This window comes from Henckelia pumila, chromosome 2, assembly GCF_033568475.1.
Source record: "Henckelia pumila isolate YLH828 chromosome 2, ASM3356847v2, whole genome shotgun sequence".
Taxonomy (NCBI): domain Eukaryota; kingdom Viridiplantae; phylum Streptophyta; class Magnoliopsida; order Lamiales; family Gesneriaceae; genus Henckelia; species Henckelia pumila.
Window position 1 is genome coordinate 175,938,678 of NC_133121.1, and position 14,814 is coordinate 175,953,491.

Sequence of the window (14,814 nt, forward strand, 5' to 3'; positions counted from 1 at the left end):
ACAATTAACTTGCATAAGTCTGACAAAAGTGCATGAAAGGTGTCTCATAAAGTCAATGCAAAACTAGTTCATATCAAAGTCTCTCCTTGCAACTACAGCTAATCTCATTCAGTTCTAGGCACAAAACAATTTTTCAGGCGATCAAAAATCTAGCAAACTAATTGGTATGTCATGTAAACCACAAGTGCTCATCTCCTTTTATTTTGAAAGTTTTTGCTAAGTGATGTGAAACAGAGCGTAATGAACGACCTACCCCCACACTTAGAATGCGACACTGTCCTCAGTGTTAAGCTAATAAAACATAAAGCAAGAAAAATAGTAATAGCAAAAACACTTCCCTGAAAAATGTCGTTGGCCATGCAACACAAGGGGCAGGTGACAGCCTGAATGATAAGACGCCCAACAATACGCGCTCTCTCTCCTCCTCAATCATCGATTTACTCAGATTCAGTAAAAATCTGCACCCACAAAAATTCACCGAGATTAACTAAAGAAGAACTAAAAATAAATTAAACAATAAAAACAAAACAAAACGAAATAAAAAATAAAATAAAATAAAAAAAACAAAAGGAAAAGAAACTGGGTTGCCTCCCAGCAAGCGCTAAATTTATAGTCTATAGCCCGACTATGCTTCCCTTTCAATTTTAAGGTGGATCATTTGATGTCGTGGATCTATATCCTTCGTCACCACGATTTCTGCCTATGCTGTCATCCACCATCACTATGGGTCCAAGTCCTTTTATATCATCGATGCTCCACCCCATTGTGCGAATATAATCGCGTAAGAGCCTAGCAAGCTTTGATTCTTCCCTACCTGCCAAATAAGATGACACAATTACAGGTGTACTTGAATCTTCCAATGTCACATATTTCAAATAAGAGAGAAAAGATTTATATTCAAGTCCAGGAGGCTCTTCGACAGAAAATTTTGGATTTTGCGAGATTGCAGTTAATTCTTTCTTCTTCAAAGAGGACAATTTCACTTCATTTCGTACCCCAACATTGCTACCTACACATGTACTACGAGCATCAACATTCAGACAAAAATCATTTACTTTAGGATAAGAAGAATCACTTTTAAACATATTAAACACCACTTGCTTCTCATTCAATCGAAGTATTAATTCCCCCTTCTGAACATCAATTAATGCTCTACTGGTTTCCAAGAATGGACGTCCTAATATCAAAGGTGTTTCACGATCATCATCCATATCAAGTACCACAAAGTCCACAGGAAAGATAAATTCATCAACTTTAAGCAAAACATTCTCCACTATTCCCTTAGGATGTTTAATTGATCTATCAGCAAGCTTGAGGGACATAGTGGTAGGTTCCATTACGCCTATACCCAATTTTTTTGCAAGTGAATATGGCATTAAATTGATACTAGCACCTAGATCACATAAAGCCTTATCAAATGACATACTACCGATAGCACAAGGTATAGAAAAACTCCCTGGATCTTGAATTTTTGGTGGGAGCTTGTTTAGAAGTACTGCCGAACATTCCTCATTCAAATTCACGGTACCCAAATTGGTCAGCTTCCTTTTATTTGCTAGAATTTCTTTCAAGAACTTAGCATAACTCGGTATTTGAGCTAGGGCATCTGCAAAAGGGATGTTAACATGGAGTTTCTTGAAAATTTCAAGAAATTTTTTAAATTGATGATCAAAATTTAATTGTTTAGCTCTTTGGGGAAAAGGAAGACTAGAAATATCAACATTAGAATTTAAGTCATCTTCCTTACTTTTCTTACCTTTGCGTGGAGAGAGAATGACTTGTTCTGGTGTGTGCTCTACCTTGACTTCTTTCTCCTCTGTCTTGACTGTCATAGCTTGTTGCACAAATATGGCATTCACTTCCTTAGGATTCTTCACTGTGTCACTAGGTAGTGAGCCTGGAGCCCGGGAAGATAACTGGTTCGCCAATTGTCCCAACTGAGTTTCCACCCTTTGCATCATGGCATCATGGTTCTGCCATCTCATCTCGTTTCCAGCTATGTATTTTGCAAGCATATCTTCAAGATTTGACTTGTTCTCAGATGTGTTGAAACCCGGCGGCATAGAAGGTCCAGCACCTTGTGGAGGTCTAACTGTTTGCTGCGGAGGCCTTTGCTGTGTAGGCTGCTGAGGTAGATTAAAACATTGAGGCTCGACAGAATTTTCAGCCTGTTTCCACCCAAAATTTGGGTGACTTCTCCAACCCAGATTGTATGAGAAACTGTACGGATTAAACTGTTGTCGCCCTTGGTTCCCCACATAATTAACCGAATCTCCTTCAAAAACTGGTATCCCATCAAAAAATGCATCTGGCATGAATGGAATGCCACTTGATGGTCCTCCAACTGCCTCAGTGCTTCCTTGGACTTGATTCACTTGTTTTACTGGTGCCGATTTATTAGCTTGCAGTTGGGACACTTGATGGTTCAGTCCATCGAGTTTTGCTGTAATCGCTGTTAGAGCATCCATCTCAAGGAATCCAACTTTCCTTTCTCTCCTGCTGTCTTGCCAACCAACATTGCTTTCAGACATATTTGATATGATTTCAAGTGCTGCTGTAGGAGTCTTTCTATAGAGGCTGCCATTGGCAGCTGCATCAAGCATAGAACGAACAGATGAATCAACTCCATAGTAGAAAGTTTTTACTTGTTGGCCCACTGATAACCCATGCACCGTACATACTCTCAGCATCTTTTTAAATCTTGTCCATGCGGCATTCAAAGATTCCCCATCCTTTTGCCTGAAAGACATGATTTCATTCCGCAACTGTGTAACTTTGGTTGGTGGGAAATACTTGTGCATGAACACTTCAACCAGACCATCCTAGGTAGTAATCGATCCCTCTCGCAAATCTCGAAGCCACTCAATTGCTTCTCCTTGTATTGAAAACGGAAATAACCTCAGCCGAACAGCATCAGAAGTCACTCCATTAAATTTGAAGGTGTCACATATTGACAAGAATTGCTCCAGATGAGCGTTCGGATCCTCAGAAGGCGCCCCTCCAAATCTGACTTGCATCTGTATCATCTGGATGATGGCTGGTTTAAGTTCAAAAGTGTTCTCTTGAACTGCAGGATGAACAATGCTGGATCCGTATCCTCCAACCAATGGTCTATGAAGATCCATCAGAGTGCGGTTATTCTCTTCTTCAGCCATATCTTCAAGCTCCTCTTCAGATTCAAAATTTAGAGCCAAATTATGCTGCCTTCGATCTCTACGTATATGACGAATAGTGCTTTCAATCTCTAGATCAAGTGGTATGTGGTTTTCAAAATCTCGAGCACGGCTCATATAACATGAGATATACTCCTGAAAAAAAATAAAGCGCACAAATCAACCACTTGAATAAAAATTAAACAAAATAAAATAAAAACCTAGTCTCAAATAAATAATCAATCCTAATATTAAACAAATAGTCCCCGGCAACGGCGCCAAAAACTTGACTGATTATTTCGGTATTAAAAATAATTACTGGCAAGTGTACCAGGTCAAGTTATAATATAGTTGGACAGAGTCCAAGTCGATCCCACAGAGACTAATGTTTAAATACTAAGATATAGACTATTCAAATTAATCTAGGCTAAATAAAATGAAGGATTTTTCTGAACTATTAAACTAATTAAATTAAAATAAATTATTCTAAAACAGAAACTTAAATTAAATTAAAAGAGCAGAAAAGCTTTAAAACTGATTCAAATTTTAGAAAAACTACCAGGAACACACAACGGTACCAGACATCGATAATTGCCACGTATTGGATTTAATCAAACAAAACTCATTCATATTCACGACAAAATTCCCTAGAATAATTATTAACCTATTTCTAGAATTAATAACCCTATTTTCATTTAGCAGTCCAATTCTTTCTAAATGAATTTAATTAAACAAAAACGCATTCACGAGTTATGGAATTTCAGCTTTCGCCTAAAATCGCACACTGAAACCGAATATTATTTCTAGTCGGTTTAACCATGTGTTGATCAATATTTTTGAATCTAAATTTCAATCTTTTCTTTTTCAAGTCCAGATCGAACGACATACATGCAATTAATTGGCCAGATTAAAAGCAAGAATTATGCACAAACATTAATCAATAAATATTCCATAAATCAAAATTCAATCAATCCGTTCCATGAACAAAAATCAATAGTCTGGCCCTATTGTGGCCCCGATCAAAAGACGACTACTCCATAATAATAAAATCAAACAAAAGTTTCATGTTTGAATTCATAATAAAATAAAACAGAAAAAGAGGAAAATAAAATTCTCAGCAATAGTGCCGAATCTTGCTTGCGTTGCGCGTTTCTTCTCTTCCAAGCTCCAGCCGTCAAATCCCGAAAATCTCTCCAAAACTTATCAGTCTAAAATCAGAAGTTCAAAAGTCCTCTCCAATTATGGCTTTATTCCCTTTTATACCTCCTTTATTTTCGTCCAAAATAATGTCTAATATTGCCCAAAATAATCAGAATTCCAAAAATCCCAAATTCTGCACGAATTATTTTTTTCCATATTTGCAGTGTACACGGAGCCCGGACAAGGTCCGTGCCTAGGTCCGTGTATTAAAACTTCAGCCCAAACAAAATACGAAGCCACACGGACCCTCTTCCAGAAGGTGCACGGGGTCCATGCATTTCTCTGTTATGAAAATCTCAAACGCCGAAGGTACACGGACCCTTTCCCAGACAGTGCACGGGGTCCGTGTATTATTTTTCTTCCAAGGTCTTTTGCTTCGAACATGCACGGACCCTCTTCCAGACGATGCACGGAGTCCGTGTATTTTTCCTTCCTTCAATTCTCTTAGCTACTTAAGATTTTTCCGTGTTCTCCGGCCAAGATCCAACGTGGCATTGAATTGTTTGACTTTTTTTTCAATATTTGGTTCTTCTCAAATCTTAGTCAAACCTACAAACATAGAAAATATGACGATTTATGCACAAAACTCGGAATATAAATGCCAAATAAATACGAATACGACAAAATAAAGTGCCAAATAATCTATAAAATTCGTGCTTATCACTAGCTATTATGATTTTGATGATGCTAGATTTGAGTTGATACATTGTTCTTTTCGATGGATATACGTACGATTTATCAGGGTGTTTAAACCGTCGTTTGTCTCGTTAATGAAACATTGATTGATGCTCTAACCTTTACTTTGTACTCAATTGTCAAATTGGAGGAGCGTAGATTGGTACATTGTGATTTATTCTTTATTTTTTGTTGTTATCTTCAAATTATTTAGTTACTATTCTGTTCAAAATAAACTTATTAGACAATTATCTAAATTAAAGTGACGAAGTAGGGAGAAAAGCTAAGTGTCATGGTAGAGTATGTCTATATGAGAGAAAGAGTCGATCTACTCTATATTTGCAATTAAAATCAATTTTTTTGCTAAAAAATAATAATTTTTCGTGAATCGAATCAGAGATCCATATCATAAATATAGACAGAATCTCACAAAAAATTATTTTTTTTACTTTAAATATAGACCGAATCTCACAAATTAAAATACATAAGATTGTATTACTAGATAGCTACTCTTTATTTTATTTGGTTCGAGTTTCATATGGAAAATTTTTTTTTGTCCAATAACTTGTCCATGTTTTGGTTTTGGTTCAATAACTTTTCAAAATTTAGTTTGGTACACTAACTTTTAATTTTCAGTGATTTTGGTCCAACTGCATACGTGTCAGCTATATTGGCACACGTCACCCGAAAAATGCTGACGTGTGCCAATATCTAGCTGACACGTGTGCAGTAGGACCAAAAAATACTGAAAATTAAAAGTTAATGTACCAAAATCAAATTTTGAAAAATTAATGGATCAAAATCAAAACATATACAAGTTAATGGATTAAAAAAATATTTTTCCTACAATAAAATATGGCTCGAGTCCAATTTCAGTGGTCCTCATCAAGTAAAATCTCAACAAATACATCTCATAATCTTCATCTCGGCGAGTCACTTTTGCTGGTCACAAAAGATAACAAAAATCTTGAGGATTTTTTTATTATTAACCATAAAAATGTGTGAATCAAGAAAGAGGAGATAAAATAGAGATTTCAAGAGATATGATTTGTTCAAATTTTAAAATATATTAAAATCAAATCTTTGTCATGATATTTTGTATGCTAATCAAGTCACTTTTCTTCTCAATAAAAGGAATGACCATGACCTTTAATTAGAGGAAGAACTCATGAACATGACAATAATAATAATAATAATAATAATTTATTATTATTATTATTATTATTATTTTATAACTTATTACTTATTACTTACACTTACATATATAAATATGTGAGTTTATTTGTGAATTTACATGACTACCCTTGGCCATTACTACATAATTAATATGTTTTTTAGATATGTTTTTTAATTACTTATTTATGTGACTATTCAATTAACTAATTTATTACTTATTACTTACATTACTTACATATGTGAGTTTATTTGTGAATTTATATTACCACCCTTGGCCATTACTACATAATTAGTTTGTTTTTTAGTTATGTTTTTTTTAATTATTTATTTATGTGGCTTTTCAATTAACTAATTTATTTAAAAAAAAGTATATCATGCATTCTTTCAAATAAAAAAATTAAAATTTTGTGAATCTACTATTTATTATTTGCTCTTTTCTTATTTGATTTAATTTTTCTGTTATATATATCTACTATCTAACCTAATACTCTAATATTTTTTTTTATATAAATATGTTAGTTCTAATTGTTATTTTACAAAGTTATCCTCCAATGTGTATACAAATGAATATCATTCGATTGTGAATTTAGTCATTCACGTTGGGATTCCTGTGATATTGCATTTAGTTATCATATTGTATTTAATATAATCTAATTTAATTTAATGGTACAATTTCGTTTCATTTAAGATATGTCTAATGCAGCCCACAGGGGCATAGGCGAGTTGGTAAGGCCTCAGGTGACGTGGGAATAAATTTCCCAGCGTTGCGGGTTCGATCCTCGTGTGGAGCGTATTCCTCATTGAAATATTTGGGGGTATGCTCTGGGGGTTGGACCATGTTGTTCCCTCCCTCAAGTCTCTGCCTACTCGTGCACATCCCTCGATTTAACCCCGCATGAGCCAATGGGCCTCTGACTCATGTGGAATGGGGTCCCCTTCGGGGTCATCTTTTTTGCAAAGATATGCCTAATGCAATTTAGTGAAGTTTTGGATTTTGTTTAATTTTAATTAAGTTTGGGTTCAGTTTTCATGATCATCTCATTCTTTCATTTTATTAGCTTCGAGTATGGTTCTTGTGTTTTTTTTTTTTTTTTTTTATTTCCCCCCTTTTTTAGGCCTGCATTGTTGATTTTCTTAAAAAATAAAACTAGGATTTTTGTTACATTTTAATTTTGTTGAATTCCTTCAAAAAAAAAAAAGTTCGTTGAATTGAATTGTGGTGAAATTATATATAAAAAAGTATATTAAAGTACCTTCAGATTTATTTTGGTTTCAAACCTCCATTGTCGAAAAAGTATGCTCAAGATTTTGAATAGAAAAAAAAAATAGGTTTTTTATATAAGAGAATTCCTTTGTGTTGATTCTTCACATCCAATAATGGTGAGGTAAAGATTAATGTTTGATATATTAAATTTAATTTTTATGCCTATTAATTAAATGAATTATTCAACTCATTTCATTAAATAAGATAGATTATAAAGTGCTCTATTTTGAATACTTTCCTATATTTTACAAGTCCGCGATAAAGTATAAATGAGAAATGAAAGTTTATTGAGAAATAAGTGATGAGAATGAGAAAATCTAATGACGGCTAATAGAATATATTATATTATATTACATTTTTAAACAAATGTCCATTATCTTGAAATTAACTACATCTTGAAAATTGTGCAATAATTTTTTGAATACATTAAATAGGGATAAAATGGGAAGTTTGTACAAAATTTGTTTTCCAATTATTTTTTCTTAATCCATGTGAAAAAAATAGGTCTATATAATTGAAACGAATGAAATATGTTTTTTGACTTGAAGAGAGTTGTCTTTATATCAAAATCACGCAAAAATATGGATTGAAAAGTGTCACATAAGGATAGATAAATATATATGATTTATTGTCATGCACGTAAATTTTTTTAGCCATTGTGTTTTTCGCTATTTAGATTGATAAATACTAGGGGTGCAAACGAATCGAACTTGTTCGTGAGCTTTTCGAGCCGGCTCGATAAATATTAGATTCGTATTCAAACTTATAAAATTCGAGCCGAATTTTAACATGTTCGAACTTTTTTTCGAGCTGGGGTCGAGCCAAAATTATTTTGTTCGATAGCTCGCGAATAGTTCGCAAGCCTTAATATTTAATTAATATAATATAATTATATAATAAATATATATATTTCTAACATTTTCGAATATTTCGAGCTTTTGGAACCATAATATCCGAGCAATAGTTCGCTAATAGGTTCGAATATTTCGAGCCGAACTCGAACTTCATTTCGAGCCGAACTCGAGCCAAAATATTTGAAATTACCGAACTTCGAATCGAGCTCGAACTTGTTCGTGAGCTTTTTGAGCCTGCTCGATAAATACTTGATTCGTATTCAAACTTATCAAACTCGAGCCGAATTCGAACATGTTCGAACTTTTTTTTCGAGCCGAGCTCGAGCCAAAATTATTTTGTTCGATAGCTCGCGAATAGTTCGCGAGCTTTAATATTTAATTAGTATAATTATATAATAAATATATATTTCAAACATTTTCGAAGATTTTGAGCTTTTCAAACCATAATATCCGAACAATAGTTCCGAATAGGTTCGAATATTTCGAGCCGAAATCGAACTCGAACTTCATTTTGAGCCGAGCTCGAGTCAAAATATTTGAAATCCGAACTTCGAATCGAGATCGAATTCGAATATAATTATATCGAGCCGAATTCGAGCCTTAAAATTTTACCATTATTCGTCTCGATTTGGTTCCGTTGCACCACTAATAAATACTCCTAAAAATAGTATTATTAAATGAATTTAAACATTAACTAAATTTCGTAATCATGTTTTCAAAGGTTAGTCATACACATGCAGCGCACGTGCACTTTTCTAGTAATAATAAAAGGCGAGACATGTGGGGGTTAAAAAATTTTAGAAAGAAGAGTTCTACGTAAAAGCTTAGCTAACCGATCGATCGTACATATATATATATATTGGAACAATCTTGGCGATCCATTTACGATAAGGTACGTTGTGCGGTAATTTTCTTGGTGCATTTTTATTGAATAATAATAATAATATATGATTTTTAATTTGTATATATATATATATATATATATATATGAATCAGTGAGAATGATTTTCCCTGTAATTTATACACCAACCTTTTTCAATTTTCCCATGCCTATATTCAATCCAAGTATGTTGTCCTTCCCCAAAGCACTAGCTAGTGAGCACCAAGGGAGTGAGGCCTGGGGACTTCTGAATCGAACGAAAGATGGGGTTGTCACGAGTTTTACTGTTGTGAGATATGGGGTGACACTGTCTAAATTCGAAGTGTTCTCGTCGGAAACCGGCAAGTGGGAACTCTCCCATGCCTATAATAATCATGGGTTTGTTTTCTTGCATCGGACGCCCACTGATCTTGGTGGTATCCTACATTGGATCATATGTTCATACTATGTTGATATCTAGAATTTGATCGGCAGGGCCTGAGAGTTTGGGTGCTGAACGATTACGGTCGCGGAGACAATTGGTTTTTGCAACATAGAGTCAGCTTTACCGATATTCTTCAAGATGTCCATGTCGAGTACTGCGAGACATGGGAAATCAGGAAAGAGTTGAAGCTCGTATGTTTCCATCCGTTCGATCCCGATGTCGTCTACTTGGGATGCCATTATGTTTTTCTATCTTACAACTTGCGGGAAGGGAAATCGCAGGTTCTAAAGATTTGTGATGATCTTAGTGATGGAAGATGGGACTTAACATGGAGTCGAGTCTTTTGCCTGGTTATTCCGCCGCTTCCACCGCTGATTCCCTTCGTATTCTCGCCTAAGGAACCAAGGGATCGGAATGAATCTTACTAGGCTATTATGATTTTGATGATGTTGGATTTGAGTTAAATACATTGTTATTTTCGATGGATATACATACGATCGATCAGGGTGTTTAAACCATCATTTGTCTCGTTAATGGAAGATTGACTGATGCTCTAGCTTTTATTTTGTACTCAATTGCCAAATTGGTGGAGCGTAGATTGGTACATTGTGATTTATTCTTTATTTTTTGTTGTTATCTTTGAATTATTTAGTTACTACTTTATTCGATATAAACTTATTAGACAATGATCTAAATTAAAGTGACGAAGTACGGAGAAAAGCTAAGAGTCAAGGTAGAGTATGTCTATCATAAGAGAAAGAGTGATCTACTCTATATTTTCAATTAAAATCAATTTTTTTGCTAAAAAATAATAATTTTTTTATGAATCGAATCAGAGGTCCATAACATAAATATAGACTGATGCACCCATAGAAGCATAGGCAAATTGGTAAGGTCTGAGAAGATGTGGGAAGAAATTCTCCAGCGTTGCGGGTTCGATCATCGTGTGGAACATATTTCCTGTTGAAATATTGTAAATATTGTAGAGATATGCTCTCGGGTTGACCATGTTGCTCACTCCTTCTCACAAAAAATTATTTTTTTACTTTAAATATAGACCGAATCTCACAAATTAAAATACATAAGATTCAATAAATAGATATTTATGTCGTGTTGACAACGCAATGTTGTGAGTAGAATATGGATTTTAGACATGAAATCAATAGAGATTTATGTTGTGTTGACAACGCAATGACTCATTCCATATTCAAGAAAATAAATATTTCTCATATTTACAAATGAGAAAAGGTTATGTCAACACAATTTTTGAAAGTACAAGCATTATTGAAAGCTCTAGAAAAGTAAATATTATATGAAGAGACAAATTGTATTACTCTCTCATAAGTATCAAAGAAATTTATTGAGCTTTTAAGATATCCGTCGGAATGAATATCATATTGAGACTATAAGCCAAGAAGAAAAATGATATTTTTTATTGCGAAAGAAATGTCGAGAACGAAATACATTGTTGAAAAATTATCGACAATTACCTTATTACTTATACGATGCAAAATAAATGTAGTGGAGATGAATGCAACGGTTAGCCAAGAAACTCATTGATATGAATATGTTTATGACTTGGCATAATCAATTGGGAAATCCCAATTTTACAATGATGCAAAAAATAATATTGAGAATTCATATGGACATCAATTAAAGAAAGAGAGATTATTAATGTTAAAGAATTCTCATGTGTTGTTTGTTCTCAAGGCAAATTATAAGCCTTCACTAGCCAAAATTGATATTAAATCGCCTATATTTTAAAACGGTACAAGGTGATATTTATGGGCATATTCACCCATCATGTGAACCATTTAAATATTTTACGTATATATGAAATGGTTATATGTGTGTTTACTATCATATCGCAAACTGGTGTTTGCAATTCATATTAAGAGGATTTTATTGATAATTCTGATAAAATTACATCCCAAACTTTCAATACTTATTGTAGTATGTCAATTGGGATTGTTGCAAATGTTCATATACAAAATGGTTTAGCAAAATTTTTGATTAAGCGTCTCCAACTAATAGCTAACCATTGATAATGAGAACAAAACTCCCCAAATATTTATGGGGATATGATATTTTGTGTATAGCAACACTTATACGCATCAAATTGACTAGTTACCATGAATTCTCCCCTTTACGACTAGCTTTTGGCCAATAGCTTAAGAATAAATTTGCATATGCGATGATTAGGGGGAGAAAATATAAGATCACAAAGTTAATTAACTTGAAATACATCATTACATCATTTTAATTATCGAACAAATGAATGTGAACTTGAGGTTCAAGAATAGTCTATATGCAAGGTATTGCAAGTAAATTATTTGATGCATTTAATGAGAAAAATGGCAACTAAGTCACACATAATACCTGCTAATGCTCTAGCACATATGTTCTGAAAGAAAAGTCAAACAACGAGCTCGAATCAAGCGTGGTAGAGAAATTTGATCCCAAAAAAAATCCACGAAAAAAGGAACAATAATATAGATGTCCATGTTGAAAATATGATTCATTAATTGATCAGTCTGAAATGTAGATGATCAAATCCCCGAAGAAATTCAAGTACTAGAAAATGAAGAGATCTTGATAAATTATGCCAAAACGGGGAAATGATTTAAACAATTGAAAATTATTGTCGACAATAAAGTTTGCCCATGATGTGTCATTTGATGATCTAGATCATAAATCTGTTAATGAATGTCGTTGTAGACATGATTGGCCAAGTTAAAATATTACAATACAAGAAGAGTTAAACTCAATATAAAAACGTGAGTTTTTGGGACCTATGGTCCAAACTTTTAGGAGTAATGGATGCAATTAATTTTGATATCTATATGTATATGGTACAAGCGACTTATTTTATTTTAATGCTTGTGATTTGCAATTGATTAGTTATGCAGATATCTTATTGACAAACTGGATGATTGTTACGTACTTATGATGAAACACTTATATCCCGGAGATCTATGAAGGATATGAAAGATACACTTCTAAACTAAATTCAACAAATTTTCTCAAGCGATAACCTGACCGATCTTTTCACAAAATCATTGCCGACATAAATTTTTTAGAAATTGGTGTTCAAGATCGGAATGCGACGACTTAGAGTTTTCAAGTGATGTTTGCAACAGGAGGAGTTAATCCAAATTGCACTCTTTTTCCCTTGTCCATGATTTTTTCCAAGTGGTTTTTTATGACAAGGTTTTTAACGAGCCAGTTGAACAATGAGGGATGTTGTACTCTTTTTCCTTCGATATGCTTTTATCCCATTGGGTTTTTTCTAATAACGTTTTAACGAGGCACATCCATCGAATGACATCCAAGGGGGAGTGTTACAATATTATGGATGTCAAAGATTTGGGTGATCGAAGAAAATCATAATCAAATCTTCGGGAGATTGTAAAGAATCAAGATAATATCATTTCCTTGTAATATCATAGTTACCATATTCGAGAATTTATTGTACCTATAAATAGGTCACTCATGTAATACTTTTGATATATTGAATTACTTGTTCTCTTTGCATATTCTTTGTTTAGTTTCTCATTTATTTTACAACATGATTGAAGTAATATGTTTTTACCCAAAATTCAAACAAAGAGAGATGGGTCAAGTGGGCTTGAACCCTGGCCCACTAAAATTTTTTGAGTCTAAACTTGGAGTCGTAACATGTCTCTGTAAATGAGTCTTTTTTTCTAAGATTTTCAATAAGTAGAACCCGGTCCAGTATGAAATTGACTCGGCCCAAATCTTATTAATAATTTAATTATATTTAAGCGGTGTTTGCAACTTTAAATTTAAAGATTATCCATTTTTTCTTAAATTTTTAAAAAAATATCTATAATTATTTATTTTTAAAAGTGGAAAACACTAAATGTTCTTGAAATTCAATGTGAACAATGAAATCTACTACTTCGTACTCTATTTCGATTCGAGGCCCATTCACTTTATCACTTTATTTATTTTATTATGGGTTGCCTAATTATAAAATATGTTTATAAAAGTTATCACGAGACGGTGTTACAGGAAATTTTCGTTAATAAAAATTTGATATTTTGTAAAAAAATTTAACGAAAAGCTGAAAAATGCTTTTTAGAAGTTATTTCAAACACTACTTTGCTCAAGTCCAATTTCAGTCGTCGTCCTTTGTAAAGTAAAATCTCTGACAAATACATCTCAACAATCAACTACTTTTATACGAGTCACTTTTTGGCCACAAGGTAATAAAATTTCGAGAATTTTTAAACCATAGAGAACGTGAGGATTGAGAAAGGAAATAATTAAGAGAGGTTTCAAGAGATATGATTTGTTCAAATTTAAAAGATATCTAGACCAAATTTTTTTAATGATTTTTTGTGTGCTAATCAAATCACTTTTCTTCTTCAATAAAAGGAATGGCCAAGGCCTTAAATTAGCAACGAAAAAATAACAATAAAAGTAAAAGGAGAATTGTGTGGGTTAAAACTTTTCCAAATAAGAGTTCTTCGAAAAAGTCGGTCGACTAAAGTTGTGCGGTAATATCTTTTTCGTGTAATAATATATAATATTTGTATATATGAATCAGTGACAATCTATCTTCTTTGGAATTTTCACACCAACTTTTTTTCAATTTTCGCATGAATATATGCAATCAAATTCTGGGAAAACTCAACATGGAAGTGTGTTCATAGATGATAGATGAAAGTCAAGTTTGGTCACAATCATATCAATGCATGGCATATTACTAATTTTAGGAAGGATGCATATTTTTTTAACCCACGAGAGTCTAAAATATTAAACCATCGTAAAACAAAATCTAAATAAATCTCAGAATATCAATCATGAAGTTCTAATTAACTTGTAATTTGTTTGTTTTGGTGTATTAATATTTTAATTTTTGATTTTGGCATAATAACTTCAGAGTCTCTACTATTTGTATCCATTTTATCACTACAATGTCAATTTTGGTAAAAACGCCGATTAGGTCGTGGTTAAAGTTGATGTGGAAAAAATTTTATGGATTTATTTATTTTGGAGTAAAGTCAATTTCAAGTTGATGAATCGAAAAAAAAAAAGAAGATAAATGGCATATTGAAATACATATTTTCTCGATCTTGGTTACTTTATTTTAAAACTATAATTTGGTTGATGATAACGATTGATGCTTTGTTTTTCAGTCTCAAGAATAACTTGTTTGAGAG

The 14,814-nt window shown here is 33.0% G+C and overlaps 1 protein-coding gene across 1 annotated transcript; it reads right to left on the bottom strand.

Annotated features, from left to right (window-relative positions):
- Positions 1 to 644: 644 nt before the first annotated feature.
- LOC140878992 (uncharacterized) lies at positions 645 to 3,155 on the bottom strand. Its single transcript, XM_073282618.1, has 3 exons — positions 2,899 to 3,155; positions 1,757 to 2,739; positions 645 to 1,606 (listed from the first exon to the last, which is right to left on the bottom strand). Exons 1-3 carry the CDS (start codon positions 3,153 to 3,155, stop codon positions 645 to 647), a joined length of 2,202 nt encoding a protein of 733 aa, XP_073138719.1.
- Between the last annotated feature and the right edge of the window lie 11,659 nt (positions 3,156 to 14,814).